This window comes from Symphalangus syndactylus, chromosome 8, assembly GCF_028878055.3.
Source record: "Symphalangus syndactylus isolate Jambi chromosome 8, NHGRI_mSymSyn1-v2.1_pri, whole genome shotgun sequence".
Taxonomy (NCBI): Eukaryota; Metazoa; Chordata; class Mammalia; order Primates; family Hylobatidae; genus Symphalangus; species Symphalangus syndactylus.
The window spans coordinates 43,338,101-43,355,574 of record NC_072430.2 but is presented as its reverse complement, the minus strand read 5'-3'; the positions used below and the strand labels follow the sequence as shown (position 1 = coordinate 43,355,574).

The window sequence follows — 17,474 nt, the reverse complement described above, 5'->3', positions numbered from 1 at the left end:
ATTGAGAGGTGAAGACGGCCGGGCTACTGGGTCGGGTGGGGACTTGGAGAATTTTTCTGTCTAGCTAAAGGATTGTAAATGCAGCAATCAGCACTCTGTGTCTAGCTAAAGGTTTGTAAAAGCGCCAATCAGCACTGGGTAAAAATGAACCAATCAGCACTCTGTAAAATGGACCAATCAGCAGGACGTGAGCAGGACCAAATAAGGGAATAAAAGCTGGCCACCCCAGAAAGAAGAGGCAACCTCTTCGGGTTCCCTTAACAGGCTGTGGAAGCTTTGTTCTTTTGCTCTTGACAATAAGCCATGCTATTGCTTACTCTTTGGGTCTGCACTGCCTTTAACAGCTGTAACACGGTGAAGGTCTACAGCTTCACTCCTGAAGCCAGCGAGACGACGAACCCACCGGGAGGAACAAGAGGAACAAACAACTCTGGACGTGCCACCTTTATGAGCTGTAACACTCACCTTGAAGGTCTGCAGCTTTACTCCTGAAGTCAGCAAGACCACGAACCCACCAGAAGGAACAAATTCCGAACACATCTGAACATCAGAAGGAACAAACTCCGGACACACCACCTTTCAGAACTGTATTAAGAATTGTAACAATCACTGGGGAGGGTTCTTGAAGTCAGCGAGACCAAGAACCCACCGGAGGGAACCAATTCCAGACACAATTATTTGCCTTCTTTAGTTCCTGAGACTTCTACGCACAGAATATACTTGATGTGTGCCACAACCTATACAAAGGTAACTAGAACTAACAAGCAATTATATGATTAATGACATGGGACATTAGAGATTTGGAATGAGATAAAAAGGCTTACCTTGAGGACAGCCTTATTAGGAGCAGAAGCAAATACAGGTTTTGTGGGTTTACCTCATTTGGCTATTTTTACACTTGCAAAGAATGTAGCTCAGAGGTCACACAGCTAGTAAGAAGCCAGCACCCTTTGATGTGGGATTGATGTGGAGGATAGGCATGTACAGAGAACACACAAGCAAAACACCATGGTGTAGATTTTGAAAGAAAATCCCTATGATTAGTCATGAGTGTGAATTATTCAACAAAGTGATCAAAACCAACTCCAGTCCTGCATTCCTCTTCGCCATTAGGAGTTTGGCGCCTGGAGACTGCTAGCTGCCTAGTTCTTGGTCCAGCCCATTCCGCGGGCCAGCAAGCTCTGAAAAGCAAAACTAGGAAGTTGCTTTCCAACATAAAGTGGAGGTTTCAACACAGGAGACTTCAAGCAAGTTCCAGTGTGTCTATATTTGGTCCGGCTGATCGGCTGGACTCTGGCCTTCCCAGCTCCGATTAGCCCACTGCTCTGCCCTAGTGGGCGCTTAGCCTGTGACTGCAGCCCGAGAGGATCTCTAATAAACTCCCTTCTCCCCACCTGTGTTCAGTAGTTCTCGGGTCTGAATTCAAAATGGCCTCATTTCCTGCTGTCCTTCGAGCGTCCCGGCTGTACCAATGGAGCCTGAAGTGTTCGGCGCAGTTCCTGGGGTCTCCACAGCTGAGGCAGGTTGGCCAGATCATTAGGGTTCCTGCTCGGATGGCGGCGACGCTGATCCTGGAGCCCGCGGGCCGCTGCTGCTGGGACGAACCGGTGCGAATCGCCGTGCGCGGCCTAGCCCCGGAGCAGCCGGTCACGCTGCGCGCGTCCCTGCGCGACGAGAAGGGCGCGCTTTTCCAGGCTCACGCGCGCTACCGCGCCGACGCCCACGGCGAGCTGGACCTGGAGCGCGCGCCTGCGCTGGGGGGCAGCTTCGCGGGGCTTGAGCCGATGGGGCTGCTCTGGGCCTTGGAGCCGGAGAAACCCTTGGTGCGGCTGGTGAAGCGCGACGTGCGAACGCCCTTGGCCGTGGAGCTGGAGGTGCTGGATGGCCACGACCCCGACCCCGGGCGGCTGCTGTGCCAGGCGCAGCACGAGCGCTACTTCCTGCCACCGGGGGTGCGGCGCGAGCGGGTGCGCGCGGGCCGGGTGCGAGGCACGCTCTTCCTGCCGCCAGGTGAGTCACTTCCGCTAATTGTTACCGTCTGCCCATCTCTGTTCCTTCGCTTTTCACTTTGAGTGTGTGTCTCCCCCGCCCCGCGCTTTTCGCTTGTATGTGTGTCTCCACCCCCGCCCCCGAGCTATATTGCCCAGGCAGGTTTCGAACTCCTGGTCTCAAGCTATCCTCCCGCCTCTGCCTCCCTAAGAGCTGGGATTACAGGGTGAGCCACCGCGCCCGTCGCTTTGAAGGGAGTTTAACTTTTTTTTTTTTTTCTCGTCCCTGCGCTTTTCACACGAAGAAGGTATGTAGCTTCCAACCTTACGGAGGTTAGTGTAAGGAAACAGGAATGGAATGGAAAGCTGGTTGGGGAAGTGTCCCTACCGCTCCAAAACTGAGAGGTCCCTCAAACCTAGTGTTCAGTTAAAAGACATTGTAAGGGCCAGGCGCAGTGGCTCACACCTGTAATCCCAGCACTTTGGGAAGCCGAGACAGGCGGATCACGAGATCAGAAGATTGAGGCCATCCTGGCTAACACGGTGAAACTCCATCTCTACTAAAAATACAAACTGTAGCTGGGCGTGGTAGTGGGCGCATGTAGTCCCAGCTACTCGGGAGGCTGAGGCAGGAGAATGGCGTGAACCCGGGAGGCGGAGTTTGCAGTGAGCCGAGATCACGCCACTGCACTCCAGCCTGAGTGACAGAGGCAAACTTCATCTCAAAAAAAAAAAAAAAAGACATTGTAAGGAAAGGGGAAAAGACATTTATAATATTAAAAACAAACAAAACAGGACGGGCATGGTGGCTAATGCCTGTAATCCTAGCACTTTGGGAGGCCAAGGCAGGCAGATCACCTGAGGTCAGGAGTTCGATACCAGCCTGGCCAACATGGTGAAACCCCGTCTCTACTAAAAATACAAAAATTAGCCAGGCGTGGTGGTGCACGCCTGTAGTCCCAGCAACTCAGGAGGTTGAGGCAGGAGAACCGCTGGAACCCGGGAAGCAGAGGTTGCAGTGAGCTGAGATCACACTATTGCACTCCAGCCTGGGAGACAAGAGTGACACTATCTTAAAAAAAAAAAAAAGGTAGTTTCAATTTTTTAATGTTATTTATGTATTGACCAGGAAGCCACTTTTTTTTTTTTAATAAAAAGAATTCCTACTGGTTTTCTCACAGTATTTCCATGGCAGCCAGGAGGTGCCAGGTGGCTGGGCCTGTGACAGCATAGAGGTTATGGTGCCTGCCCACCCACCATTGCTCCAGCTGCAGCTGCTGCCCCCTGCAGGGCCTGTTCGTTCCTGCTGCCTAGCTCCCTGCTGGCTGTCTATGATCTCCCTCCTGTTGTCACTCCAGGAGAGCAGCCACCTCCTTGTGCAGGGCAGAACCAGGTACTGATTGTGGCCTCTCCTCTTGGCCTCGAATGGTATCCTTGTCATCAGTGAGCAAGTCCCCAAAGACCACGGTCTTGTCCATTGTCAGCATAATTCTCCCCACAAACTGGGGCTCCAGGTGCTGCTCTACCCAGCAGTGCTTCTCACCCACACAGTGGTCATACTTTGGCAGGGGCTGGTGCAGTATGAAGACCTCGGTGTTTTGCATGTGCTTCATCTCTTGCAAGGCCCTCCGGGGTTGGGCTCCAAGACTAGGGAAAAGCCTAGGGCTTCACACCCATGGGCCACTTTATCCACCAGGTCCAGCAGCAGGGTGCGGTACTGCTTCCAGGCCAGGAAGCTGTGGTGCTGCTGCAGTGTCACATGCAGCTCCCTGGGAAGCGGCGGCTGAAGCCCCGCAGGAGGCCGTCTGGAAGCTGCCAGCACGCGGTCCCTGTCCATCAGCACACGCATCGGCTGTGCTCATCACTGCTGGGGCACTGGGGTTTCTTGGGATCCTAGGGGTATGGGGCCCACAAATGTTCTTTAAAAGTTTCTCATTTTTGCAACTTTTCTTTCAACTCCCACAGTATGTTAAGATTTATGTAAATTAGCATTTACAATAGGAAAGCCTCTTGCTGTCAAATGGAAATTTGAGGTTACTGGATACTTTTATATTACATAAAGAGCAGTCAGCCAGTGTAAAAATGAAATGATGCTTATCCTTATTAATAATCAAAGAAATGCAAAATAAAACAACAGAGTAGGTCGGGCACGGTGGCTCACGCTTGTAATCCCAGCACTTTGGGAGGCCGAGGCGGGCGGATCACGAGGTCAGGAGATCGAGACCATGGTGAAACCCCGTCTCTACTAAAAATACAAAAAAATTAGCTGGGCGTGGTGGCGGGCGCCTGTAGTCCCAGCTACTCGGAGAGGCTGAGGCAGGAGAATGGCGTGAACCCGGGAGGCGGAGCTTGCAGTGAGCCGAGATCGCGCCACTGCACTCCAGCCTGGGCGACAGAGCGAGACTCCATCTCAAAAAAAAAAAAAAAAAAAAGAGTACATTTCACACCCTCAGAAGTGGCCCACTTTTAGAAGCCAGCATTATCAATTGCTGACCAGTATGTGGAGGAAATGAAACTCACTGTTAGGAGTCAACATATTCATCTGCTCTGGGCAACAATTTGTCTTAACTTATAAAGTTAAATATGTTGTTCTACTTGTAAATGTGCAGCATATTCCTGATAAAAGGAAAGCCATTGCAGATGAGAAGTCTGGATTAAATTTTAAAAAGAGCAACTAGAAACAGTCCAAATGTCCATCAACAATAGAACAGATGAATAAACTGAGGTATATTTCCAGCAGTCAAAGTGATTGAACTACAGCTACAAGAATCAACATCTATCAAGATACACAAAAGAAAAAAAACAATCAACATGGATGACTCTCCAAACCACTGTTGAGTGAAACAGTCAAACCCTAGGAGAACACATTCAGTATCATTCCATTTAGATACAATTCAAAAAATAGGCAAAATAAAATATTGTTTAAGGTACATAATCTAAGTGGTAATACTATAAAGGAAACCAAGAGTGATACACAAAGTCCAGGATACTGGAAAGGGAAGAAAGGGCACAGGGGTCTGTGGGACTTTTATGGTTTGAGGGCATCAGCACTGAACTATTAAAGTTTTGCTTATAGGGTATTTGCATTTTTTTTTTTTTTTTTTGAGACAGCGTCTCACTCTTCTGCCTAGGCTGGAGTGCAGTGGCACAATCTTGGCTCATTGCAACCTCTGCCTCCTAGGTTCAAGCGATTCACCTCCCTCAGCCTCCCGAGTAGCTGGGATTACAGGTGCCCGCCACCACACCCGGCTAACTTTTATATTTCTAGTAGAGATGGGTTTTCACCATGTTGGCCAGGCTGGTCTCAAACTCCTGATCTTAGGTGATCCACCCGTCTCAGCCTCCCAAAGTGCTGGGATTATAGGCGTCAGCCACCACACCCAGCCTGCGTTATTCTTGTGTGTGAAATAAAACTTTTAATGTAAATGGTAAAAATAGTAAGTGGAGTCATTCAGAATGAGTAGCCTTTTGAGTCTGTCTCCATTGAATAAGTGCATTCTGTTGAGTGCACTGGAGAGGAATTTGTGCTCTTCTATGTGGCAGTCTTTCTGTTTCTTGGTGGTGCACCATTAAATGGATTCATTCAACAGTCAAAGGACATTTGGGTTGTTTCCAGTCTTTGGCTACAATGAGTAAAGTCACTATAAACACTTGCCTACAAGTTTCTGGACGAACACAGGTTTTCATTTCTCGTGGGTAGATACCTAGGAGTGGGATTGCTGGGTCACATGTGTGGTAAGTATATGTTTAACTTGATAAGAAACCAACTGTTTCAGGAATAGCTTAGTTTTGCATTTTGTTTTGTTTCTTCCCAAGAACCTGGGCCCTTTCCTGGGATTGTGGACATGTTCGGAACTGGAGGTGGCCTGCTGGAGTATCGGGCTAGTCTGCTGGCTGGGAAGGGTTTTGCTGTGATGGCTCTGGCTTATTATAACTATGAAGACCTCCCCAAGACCATGGAGACGCTCCATCTGGAGTACTTTGAAGAAGCCGTGAACTACTTGCTCAGTCGTCCTGAGGTTAGTTCTCCTCTCAGATTTATGGGCTATGATGTATCAGGTCTCTTCTTAAATGGTCTGGGTTTTCACAGAAGTTGACTCATTCATGACAGCCATTCCCTACCCCAACACACACTACCTTTTTTAGTCACTTCTTATAGACAGTTTCTTTCTTTTTTTGAGATGGAGTCTCACTCTGTTGCCAGGCTGGAGTCCAGTGGTGCGATCTTGGCTCACTGCAACCTCCACCTCCCAAGTTCAAGTGATTCTTGTGCCTCCGCCTCCCGAGCAACTGGGATTACATGCTCCTGCCAACATGCCTGGCTAATTTTTGTATTTTTAGTAGAGACAGGGTTTCACAATATTGGTTAAACTGGTCTTGAACTCCTGACCTCAAATGATCCACCTACCTTGGCCTCCCAAAGTGCTGGATTACAGGCATGAGCCACTATGCCCGGCCTAATTTTTGTATTTGTTTTTTTTTTTGTAGAGACGGGGTTTCGCCATGTTGGCCAGGCTGGTCTCAAACTCCTGACCTCAAGTAATCTGCCCACCTTGCGTCCCAGAGTGCTGGAATTACAGGCATGTGAGCCACCACACCTGCCCTCTTATAGACAGTTTCTATACAATTCTATATTACTATATTTCCTGCTAGTAAAGATATTTGTAGTTGTTATTATGCAATTTTAAATTCCAGAATATTTTTTGTTTTTTTTTGTTTTTGTTTTTTTGAGACAGTGTCTTGCTATGTCAGCCAGGCTGGAGAGCAATGGCATGATCTTGGCTCACTGCAACCTCAACCTCCCAGGTTCAATTGATTCTCCTGCCTCAGCCTCCCACGTAGTTGGGACTACAGGCTCATGCCACTACTGCCCGGCTAATTTTTGTATTTTCAGTAGAGACGATGTTTCACCATGTTGGCCAGACTGATCTCAAACTCCTGACTTCAAATGATCCACCTGCCTCAGCCTCCCAAAGTGTTGGGATTACAGGCATGAGTCACCGCACCCGGCCATGAGATGATGTACTTGTTGATGATGACTCAGTTTAGTTATGACATTGGGAATGGTTGGCTCAGGTGGGAGAGAGAAAAAGATCATGGGAGATATGAGATTAAGGAACTGAGAAACCAGAGTAGTTGACAGATCATCCACATGGTTATCACCAAGAGTGATGATGGAGAAATTGTGGAAAGGAAGAGATAGTGGGGAGGTAAATTCCCAAAGTTGCAAATCTGGGTAAACGGTAGAACCCAGATTCAGACCTCAGGTTCAGCTAACCTCCGGGGTGGATACTACTCACCGTATTCCACTGTTTGTGGAGTCATTCTTCTTCTTTTTCCTTTGTCCCTTTCTCAGGTAAAAGGTCCAGGAGTTGGGCTGCTTGGAATTTCCAAAGGGGGTGAGCTCTGCCTTTCCATGGCCTCTTTCCTGAAGGGCATCACGGCTGCTGTGGTCATCAACGGCTCTGTGGCCAATGTTGGGGGAACCTTACACTACAAGGGTGAGACCCTGCCCCCTGTGGGCGTCAACAGAAATCGCATCAAGATGACCAAAGATGGCTATGCAGACATTGTGGATGTCCTTAACAGCCCTTTGGAAGGACCTGACCAGAAGAGCTTCATTCCTGTGGAAAGGGCAGAGAGCACCTTCCTGTTCCTGGTAGGTCAGGATGACCACAACTGGAAGAGTGAGTTCTATGCTAATGAGGCCTGTAAACGCTTGCAGGCCCATGGGAGGAGAAAGCCCCAGATCATCTGTTACCCAGAGACAGGGCACTATATTGAGCCTCCTTACTTCCCCCTGTGCCGGGCTTCCCTGCATGCCTTGGTGGGCAGTCCTATTATCTGGGGAGGGGAGCCCAGGGCTCATGCCATGGCTCAGGTGGATGCTTGGAAACAACTCCAGACTTTCTTCCACAAACACTTGGGTGGCCAAGAGGGGACAATCCCAGCAAAACTGTAATTTTTATTTGATCATGTGGCCTCTCTGTTGCGAATCTCTCCTGGGAACGTCTGCCACATTTAGTGTGTATATGTGTATTCATTCTTTTGTATTTAATAACTAAAGTTTCTCCCCCTCATTATTAAAATGAATTTACCAGTAAGAATGAGTTTTTAAGATTTTCATAAACTGTACACTTTATCAGTTTGGGAAGGGAATAACTGTAGAAAACACAAGAAGTGGAAAAAGTCTCCTCTTCCTATCTCAACACACAACTGATGAGGCTTTAGTTCTGAAAGGAAAAGTGAGTAACATCAATTAACAGTGTCTGGTACATAAATGGAGTTCAATAACTATTTGCTGAATGAGTATAAGTGAGCCAGGCATGGTGGCTCACACCTGCAATCCTAGCACTTTGGGAGGCTGTGGTGGGCGGATCACTTGAGGTCAGGAGTTTGAGACCAGCCTGGCCAATGTGGTGAAACCCCGTCTCTACTAAAAATAAAAAAAATTAGCCAGGTGTGGTGGTGGGCACCTGTAGTCCCAGCTACTTGGGAGGCTGAGGCAGGAGAATTGCTTGAACCGGGGAGGCAGAGCAGTGAGAAGCAATCACGCTACTACCCTCCAGCCTGGGCAACAAAACAAGACTCTACCTCAAAAATTAATTAATTAATTAATTAAATGATTACCTACTGAGGAAGAAAAGCACATAATATAAAAAGTGTATCTGATTTGAGTTCCTCCTTTAAGAATGGAAGTTAACATCCTGCCTATAAACTGATTACTAGTTAGATATAAAACTACTAAAACTTTTCAAAACCAATACATATTTAGTTCTTTGATATCTTCTCCTTGGATTAATAAGGATTCTCCTAGTGCAAATAAATGTTACATCCCTGTTTATACATACGGACCTTTAGGATTTAATTGTGTCAGAAGCTGATAAAACATTATTGAGATGAATTACATAAGTGATTTTAACAATCACAAATGTGAAATTCAGTAACAATTTAGGCTTGGCGTGGTGGCTTACACTTGTAATGCCAGCACTTTGGGAGACCAAGGCCGGTGGATTGCCTGAGCTCAGGAGTTCAAGACAAGCCTGGGCAACATGGCAAAACCCCGTCTCTACAAAAAAATAGCCAGACATGGTGGCGCATGCCTATAATCCCAGCTACTTGGGAGGCTGAGGTGGGAGAACCGCTTGAGCCTGGGAGGCAGAAGTTGCAGTGAGCTGAGATCATGGTACTGTGCTCCAGCCTGGGCAACAGCAAGACACGGTCTCAAAAAAACGAAAAATAAAAGACAAGACAATATTTATATCACTTGATATAAATAGTTCCACAATAAACTTGGTTTTTTTAAACCTTAGTTGTATTTAAGGGAAAAAAAACCTTAATTTATTATTATTTTCTTTTCTCTTTTTTTTTTTTTTTTTTTTGAGGCAGGGTCTCACTGTGCTGCCCAGGCTGGAGTGCAGTGGCACAGTCACGGCTCACTGCAGCATCAACTTCGTAGATTTAAGCTATCCTCCCACCTCAGCCTCCCTAGCAGCTGAGACCACAGGCACACACCACCATGCCTGGCTAATTTTTAATTTTTTGTACAGATGGGGTCTCCCAATATTGCCCAGGCTAGTCTTGAATTACTGAGCTCAAACAATCCTCTTGCCTCAGCCTCCCAAAGTGCTGAAATTATAGGTGTGAGCCACCGCTGCCAGCTTCCGGCACCTTTTTTCTAAAGGAATTCATGGTCTTGTAGCAGTAGAATATAACCAGATCTACAGTAGAGAGATGATACCCTGAGATGACGCTACCTCCTGTGTTACTCTGCAACCCAGGAATGCAGCTGGTGCCATGTCTGTCCAAACTTCCACAAGAATGCCAGTGCTGGGCACGGAGCCCCATTTAGAGTACACATGACCTGAGGCTCTGAAAACTCTTAGAGATGATGCAATCTGGGACCGTTCCTCATAGCTGGCCTGGCCAGGTCCCACCCCAAGATGCCAGGCCACAACACAAAATTTCAAGTCATATTGTTTTATCTTTTCCCTTGCAATTATATAGCATATGACTCTCTTAGAAAAGTGCAGTAGTTAAAACTTGTTTTAGTAGATGCTGGATCCCAAACTTGAGTCTGCTGAAGCCCTTTTGAGACCTTAGGGACCCTATTCCCCATTCTTAGAAATCCGAGCTGGTGAATATTAGATTCAAAAGCACCACAGATGGGCTGGTGGGTGTAGAAGCACATGCCTGTAATCCCAGCTACTTGGGAGGCTGAGGCAGTAGGATTGCTTAAGCCCAGGAGTTCAAGCCAGCCTGGGTAACATAGTGGGACACCATCTTACAAAAACAATTTTTTTTTGAGATGGAGTCTCACTCTGTTGCCCAGGCTGGAGTACAATGGCTTGATCTTGGCTCACTGCAACCTCCTCCTCCTGCGTTCAAGTGATTCTCCTGCCTCAGCCTCCCAAGTAGCTGGGATTACAGGCACCGGCCACCATGCCCAGCCAAATTTTGTATTTTTAGTAGAGATGGGGTTTTGCCATGTTGGTCAGACTGGTCTCGAACTCCTGACCTCAGGTGATCCATCTGGCTTGGCCTCCCAAAGTGCTGGGATTATAGGCGTGAGCCACCACACCTGGCAAAAAAAAGTTTTGATAACATGAAAAATTTTAAAAAGCATTACAGGGGTTCAGATTACCTATCAGCCTCTTGACATTTTGTCTTTTTTTTTTTTTTTTTTTTTTTTTGAGACAGGATCTAACTCTGTCACCCAGGCTAGAGTGCAGTGGCAGTGACATGATCTCGGCTCACTACAGTCTCGATCTCCAAGACTCAAGTGATCCTCCCACCTAAGCCCCCTGGGTAGCTGGGACTACAGACACATGCCACCATGCCCAGCTAATTTTTGTATTTTTGCAGAGACAAGGTTTCACCATGTTGTCCAGGCTGGTCTCAAAACTCCTGGGCTCAAGCAGTCTGCCCATTTTGGCCTACCAAACTGCTTGGATTATAGGCATGAGCCACCGAGCCCAGCCTAGTTAGTCTTCATTAGTTGACAGGCATTTTTCTTTTCATTTTCAACCCATGCAAGCTGTGAATGTGGTGAAATATACTGAAAAGTTCATTAAACTAACATGCTGCATAATGATTGATTGATTTTAAAATAGAGGCCGGGTGCGGTGGCTTATGCCTGTAATCCCAGCACTTTGGGAGGCCAAAGCGGGCAGATCACCTGAGGTCAGGAGTTCGAGACCAGCCTGACCAAGATGAGGAAACCCTGTCTCTACTGAAAATATAAAAGTTGGCCAGGCATGGTGGCTCACGCCTGTAATCCCAGCACTTTGGGAGGCCGAGGTGGGCAGATCACGAGGTCGGGAGATGGAGACCATCCTGGCTAACACGGTGAAACCCGGTCTCTACTAAAAATACAAAAAATTAGCATGGCGTGATGGCGGGTGCCTGTAGTCCCAGCTACTCGGGAGGCTGAGGCAGGAGAATGGCGTGAACCCGGGAGGCGGAGCTTGCAGTCGAGATCGCGTCACTGCACTCCAGCCTGGGCGACAGAGCAAGACTCCGTGTCAAAAACAAACAAAAATTAGCTAGGTGTGGTGGCATGCACCTGTAATCCCAGCTACTTGGGAGGCTGAGGCAGGACAATTGCTTGAACGCAGGAGGCGGAGGTTACATCGAGCCGAGATCACGCCATTGCACTCCAGCCTAGGCAACAAGAACGAAATTTCGCCTAAAAAAATTTTTAAAAAAAGGCCGGGTGTGGTGGCTCATGCCTGTAATCCCAGCCCTTTGAGAGGCCAAGGCGAGCAGATCATGAGGTCGGGAGTCTGAGACCAACCGGGTCAACATGGTGAAACCCCATCTGTACTGAAAATACAAACATTAGCCGAGCGTGGTGCTGGGCGCCTGTAATCCCAGCTACTCGAGAGGCTGTGGCAGGAGAATCACTTGAAACCGGAAGGCGGAGGTTGCGGTGAGCCGAGATCATGCCACTGCACTCCAGCCTGGGCGAAATGGCAAAAGCTGACTCAAAAAAAAAAAAAAAATAGAGATGGGGTCTTCCTATGTTGCCCATGCTGGTTTTTTTTTTTTTTTTTTTTTTTGAGATGGAGTCTTGCTGTGTCCCCCAGGCTGGAGTGCAGTGGCGCAATCTCGGCTCACTGCAAGCTCCGCCTCCCGGGTTCACGCCATTCTCCTGCCTCAGCCTCCCGAGTAGCTGGAACTACAGGCGTCCACCACCACGCCCGGCTTTTTTTTTTTGTATTTTTAGTAGAGACGGGGTTTCACCGTGTTAGCCAGGATGGTCTCGATCTTCTGACCTCGTGATCCGCCCGCCTCGGCCTCCCAAAGTGCTGGGATTACAAGCTTGAGCCACCGCGCCCGGCCCATGCTGGTCTTAAATAACTCCTGGGCTCAGGCAATCTTCCCACCTTGGCCTCTCCCAAAGTGCTGGGATTACAGGCATGTACCACTGCACTTGGCCATCATGAATAATTTTAAAGGCAACTACTACGTAACCAATACCCACATCCAATGGGCATGGTTTTTAAAAGCATATTTAAAGTATATAACATGGACCAGGCACGGTAGCTCACGCCTGTAATTCCGTCACTTTGGGAGGCCAAGGTAGGTGGATCATTTGAGGTCAGGAGTTCGAGAGCAGCCTGGCCAACGTGGTAAAACTCCATCTCTACCAAAAAATACAAAAATTTGCCAGCCGTGGTGGTGTGCACCTGTACTCCCAGCTACTTGGCAGGCTGTGGTGGGTGAATCGCTTGAACCTGGGAGGTGGAGGTTGCAGTGAGCCAAGATTGTGTTAGTGCACTCTAGCCTGGACAACAGAGTGAGACCCTGTCTCAAAAAATAAAATAGGCCGGGCGCGGTGGCTCACGCTTGTAATCCCAGCACTTTGGGAGGCCGAGGCGGGCGGATCATGAGGTCAGGAGATCGAGACCACGGTGAAACCCTGTCTCTACTAAAAATACAAAAAAAAAATTAGCCAGGCGTGGTGGTGGGAGCCTGTAGTTCCAGCTACTCGGAAAGGCTGAGGCAGGAGAATGGCGTGAACCCAGCAGGCGGAGCTTGCAGTGAACCGAGATTGCGCCACTGCACTCCAGCCTGGGCGACAGAGTGAGACTCCGTCTCAAAAAAAATAAATAAATACGGCCGGGCGCGGTGGCTCACGCTTGTAATCCCAGCACTTTGGGAGGCCGAGGTGGGCAGATCACGAGGTCAGGAGATCAAGACCATGGTGAAACCCCGTCTGTACTAAAAAATACAAAAAATTAGCCGGGCGTGGTGGCGGGCGCCTGTAGTCCCAGCTACTCGGAGAGGCTGAGGCAGGCGAATGGCGTGAACCCGGGAGGCGGAGCTTGCAGTGAGCCGTGATTGCGCCACTGCACTCCAGCCTGGGCGACAGAGCGAGACTCCGTCTCAAAAAAAAAAAAAAAATAAATAAATAAATAAATAAATAAATAAATAAAAAATAAAATAAAATATAAAAATAAAGTATACAAAGTGATGGGTGGGGTAGGGGTTGTTTTTGTTTTAAGAGACAGGCTCTGGCTAGGCTGGAGTGCAGTGGTGCTATCATAGCTCACTGCAGCCTCAAACTCCTGGGGGCTCAACCCATCCTCCCACTTCAGCCTCCTGAGTAGCTGAGACTATAGGTACTTGCCACCATGCCCAGCTAATTTTTAATTTTTTGTAGAAACAGCTTCTTATTTTGCCCAGGCTGGTCTCGAACTCCTGGCCTCAAGTGATCCTCCTATAATCAATAAAAGGGTCCAGCTGCTCACCACTTGTACAAAGAAGCCAATATAATAAGAGGTGTATTATCTACGCTAGCAAGGGGAGGAGTGAGTGTAGTTATTTGCAAATATTTCCACTCTTCAATTTGTGGAGGGAATCCAGGAGTTTTTGAAGAGAGAGTTTGGAGTGCAGAAGAGGCAGCAGAACTAGGAGTTGTCAGGTGGCGTGACCTGCTCCAGTGGCTTGTCTTCAAGTATTGTTTCATCTGGTGAAGGAGCCATTGCCATCATTGTGGCTAGAGGTGTCTAGTCCACATCCAGATCCAGTCCCTGAAGCTGAAAGAAATATATGACCAGGTAATGGTGTGTACTTAACAAGCATCCAGGTAAATACATGTGCATAAGGCATGGAAGCATAGAATGGGAAAAGAAAGGGCATGGAGGTTCATCAGATTCCGAGGGTGTATTTCAAAATGAAAGGAAACATATATGCAGATGGTCTCAGAGTTCTATCTTGAGATTCACTGGGGGAGGAGAAAGGGGGAAAGGAAAAAAAAAAGTCTTAAGGTTTGAGGCTAAGCTGCTAACCTGCTTAGTTACACTCCCACCTTGGCCTCTCAAAGTGCTGGGATTATAGGCGTGAGCCACTGTGCCAACCCAACATAGTGTTTTGATATGTCTATATTAACACACTGTGAAAGGATTCACAGGTAATTAACCTATCCATCACCTTACATCTTTCTCTTTTTTTTCCAGTGGTGAGGACACTTGTCTTAGTCTGTTCAACTGCTGTAACAAGATGTGTTAGACTGGGTAATTTAAAAGCAACAGAAATGTATTGCTCACAGTTTTGGAGGCTAGGAAATCCAAGATCAAGGCACCAGCAGATCTGGTGTCTGGTGAGGGCCTGTTCCTCATAGATGGCACCATCTTGTGTCTTACCTAGTGGAAGGAGCAAGGCAGCTCTCTTCCACCTGTTTTATAAGGGCAGCAATCCCATTAATGAGGGTTCCACCCTCATGACAGTCACTTCCCAAATGCCTCCTGCTGTGTGTGTGTGTGTCTGTATCTCAGGGGCTCCAGGCCTCAATACAATGGGTATAACAACAATCCCATCTTGTTGGGAGGAATTAACAATCATGCATCACACCCTGGGCACCAGGCTTCAATGTGTTAGCTATTAGAGCTAATCATTATTTAATGTTTTAAACACCCCCAGGAAGTAGAGAACATTCCTGTCACATTCTGCAGAAAAAGAAATTGAGGCAAGGGGCAAAGCCATTTGCCAAGGTCATAGATCCTACAAGCCAATGGCAAGGCAGGATCTGAACCTGGGACTTCAGATCCTGGGGCTTTATCTGATTAAATAGCAAGAGAGAGTGCTGAGACTTTTTTGGTGGTGGACAGTCCTTGAGGCAAGCCATTTTTAGAGCATCTGGGCCACTTGGGGAATTGAATCTTTACCAGGGCTTCCCACCTCCTGTTGCCCCTTCTCTGAAAGTGACCCCCTCCCACAGTAGCACCCCAACCACTCAGAACCCCCAGGCCTTCTTCTTTGCACATGCTGAAGCTAATATTGCCTCCACTCCACCCCAACGTCAGGGACCCTGGCCCAAGCCCTTCCCTGGGAGCCCTTCCTCCTCTCATGAAGCCTCCTTCCCAGCCCCTCAGAACAGCCTCCTTTATGAGAGTGGCCAAGATCCCACTGAAACCTTCCCCATCAACTTTATAAAATTAATCAGGGAAGAAGGGAGGGGGCAAAATGGAAATCAGCCCAGCTTGCAGCACACACAGCATTGGTCATGAGGTCAGCTGCTCTCTGACCCACTTGCTCAGAGTTGTTTGCTGCCTGTTGCTCCAGAGTCACATAGACCCTGTCACAATGTGGTCATAGCTCCCCTTCACTGCTCTATAGATAACAACTGGAACATTATAAATCGTTAACTTTTCCATTTCAGATATTCTTTCAAGTCCTGCATAGCCATGAAACTGAGGCAGGATAGGTAGTTAAGGGAGTGACCGTGTTCTCGGGATGCAGCGACCATGGCACGCATGCAGTCAACACAGTGAGCCTCAGCATTCGCATTGTCATTGCGCTCATTGAAGCAAAGCTGTCTTCAGTAGGGAATTTCCCCCATAGACAGCATGAGCATTTTAATTTTACCTGTCCTCAAACTGACATTTTGCTCATTATAATAGTAGAAGACAGCCCTACATGGAGATGTAATATGCTAGTGAGACATGTGACATATGAACAAGCATGTACAGCTACTAGGCATGTGCACCCAGAAGACCACCCAAACATGCTTACTAGCAACACCTCTTCCCACCACCTTATGAATAATCATGGAAGACTCTCATAAAGGGAGTCTCCCTACTGCCAGTCTCTGCTGTCTCACCCTTATGAGCAGCCTGCCTTGAATCCTCTCTCTCTCACGGTATACTGTCCATTCTGCATGTAACTTTCAAAATATTCTTTTTTCTTTGCAATAAATTACTCTATGCTGCACTTCTTTGCTGTGTGTCTCTTGTTTAAATTCTTTTAAACCAAGAAGACAAGAACCGAAGTGTCACATCAGCCACCAACCAAACTGCTGATACCAGCTTCTCTGAAGGACCCCACAGGAACTCACTCACTAAAGAATGCAGTTTTGGCTGCGCGTGGTGGCTCACGCATATAATCCCAGCACTTTGGGAGGCCGAGGCGGGCGGATCATGAGGTCAGGAGTTCGAGACCAGCCTGGCCAACATAGTGAAACACAATCTCTACTAAAATTACAAAAATCAGCCGAGTGTGGTGGCATGCGCCGGTAGTCCCAGCTACTTGGAAGTTGAGAGGCTGAGGCAGGAGAATCACTTGAACTCACCAGGCAGAGGTTACAGTGAGCGGAGTTCACGCCATTGCACTCTAGCCTGGGTGACAGAGTGAGACTGCATCTCCAAAAAAAAAAAAAAAAATGCAGTTTCCACCTTCTGAAAATTTAATCCCCTCTACCCCAACCAATCAATGACCCCAATTTTCTAGCCCTTTACCCTTCATGATCCCTTTAAAAACCCTGTTACAGATGAGCAGGGAAGGAGAGGGCTTTTCTCCCTCACCCACTAGGAATGTCAGATGATGGTTCGACAGTTATCACATTGCCTCTCTAAACTGAAAATTTGTGGTCGGTGCCAGAGCGCCAGAGTGAGACAATCTCTTGATAATCCACAGCTGTTAACATTAAAGTGTTAATTGAATGCAGGTGCCAGGGAGAAGCAACTTCCTGGGCACGTGCATTAAGAGACAAAATGGCAGGCTGGGCGCGGTGGCTCACACCTGTAATCCCAGCACTTTGGGAGGCTGAGGTGGATGGGTCACCTGAGGTCAGGAGTTCGAGACCAGCTTGACCAACATGGTGAAACCCCTCTCTACTAAAAATACAAAAATTAGCCGCGTGTGGTGCACCTGTAGTCCCAGCTACTCGGGAGGCTGAGGCAGGAGAATCGCTTGAACCCCGGGAGGCCAAGGTTGCAGTGAGCTGAGACCATGCCATTGCACTCCAGCCTGGGCAAGAAGAGCAAATCTCTGTTAAAAAAAATAAACAGGCCGGGCGCGGTGGCTCACGCTTGTAATCCCAGCACTTTGGGAGGCCGAGGCGGGCGGATCACGAGGTCAGGAGATCGAGACCACGGTGAAACCCCGTCTCTACTAAAAATACAAAAAATTAGCCGGGCGCGGTGGCGGGCGCCTGTAGTCCCAGCTACTCGGAGAGGCTGAGGCAGGAGAATGGCGTGAACC

General features: G+C 48.0%; 2 protein-coding genes across 7 annotated transcripts in view; one reads left to right on the top strand and one right to left on the bottom strand.

Moving 5' to 3' along the window:
- HEATR4 (HEAT repeat containing 4) overlaps positions 1 to 17,474 on the bottom strand; it is a 357,461-nt gene that overhangs the window by 95,536 nt on the left and 244,451 nt on the right. The window lies entirely within an intron of this gene.
- LOC129487682 (acyl-coenzyme A thioesterase 1) lies at positions 1,374 to 16,209 on the top strand. Of its 6 annotated transcripts, none has more exons than XR_010122062.1 (5): positions 1,428 to 2,010; positions 5,805 to 6,007; positions 7,345 to 7,647; positions 13,860 to 14,053; positions 14,453 to 16,209. XR_010122062.1 is itself a non-coding variant. In XM_055288876.2 (4 exons), exons 1-4 carry the CDS (start codon positions 1,428 to 1,430, stop codon positions 14,456 to 14,458), a joined length of 1,095 nt encoding a protein of 364 aa, XP_055144851.1. In that variant the 3' UTR covers positions 14,459 to 16,209. The 6 variants fall into 6 exon arrangements, 4 of the variants coding, with proteins under 4 accessions (XP_055144849.1, XP_055144851.1, XP_063500371.1 ...); XR_010122061.1 differs by having other exon boundaries at positions 13,851 to 14,053; XM_055288876.2 differs by lacking the exon at positions 13,860 to 14,053.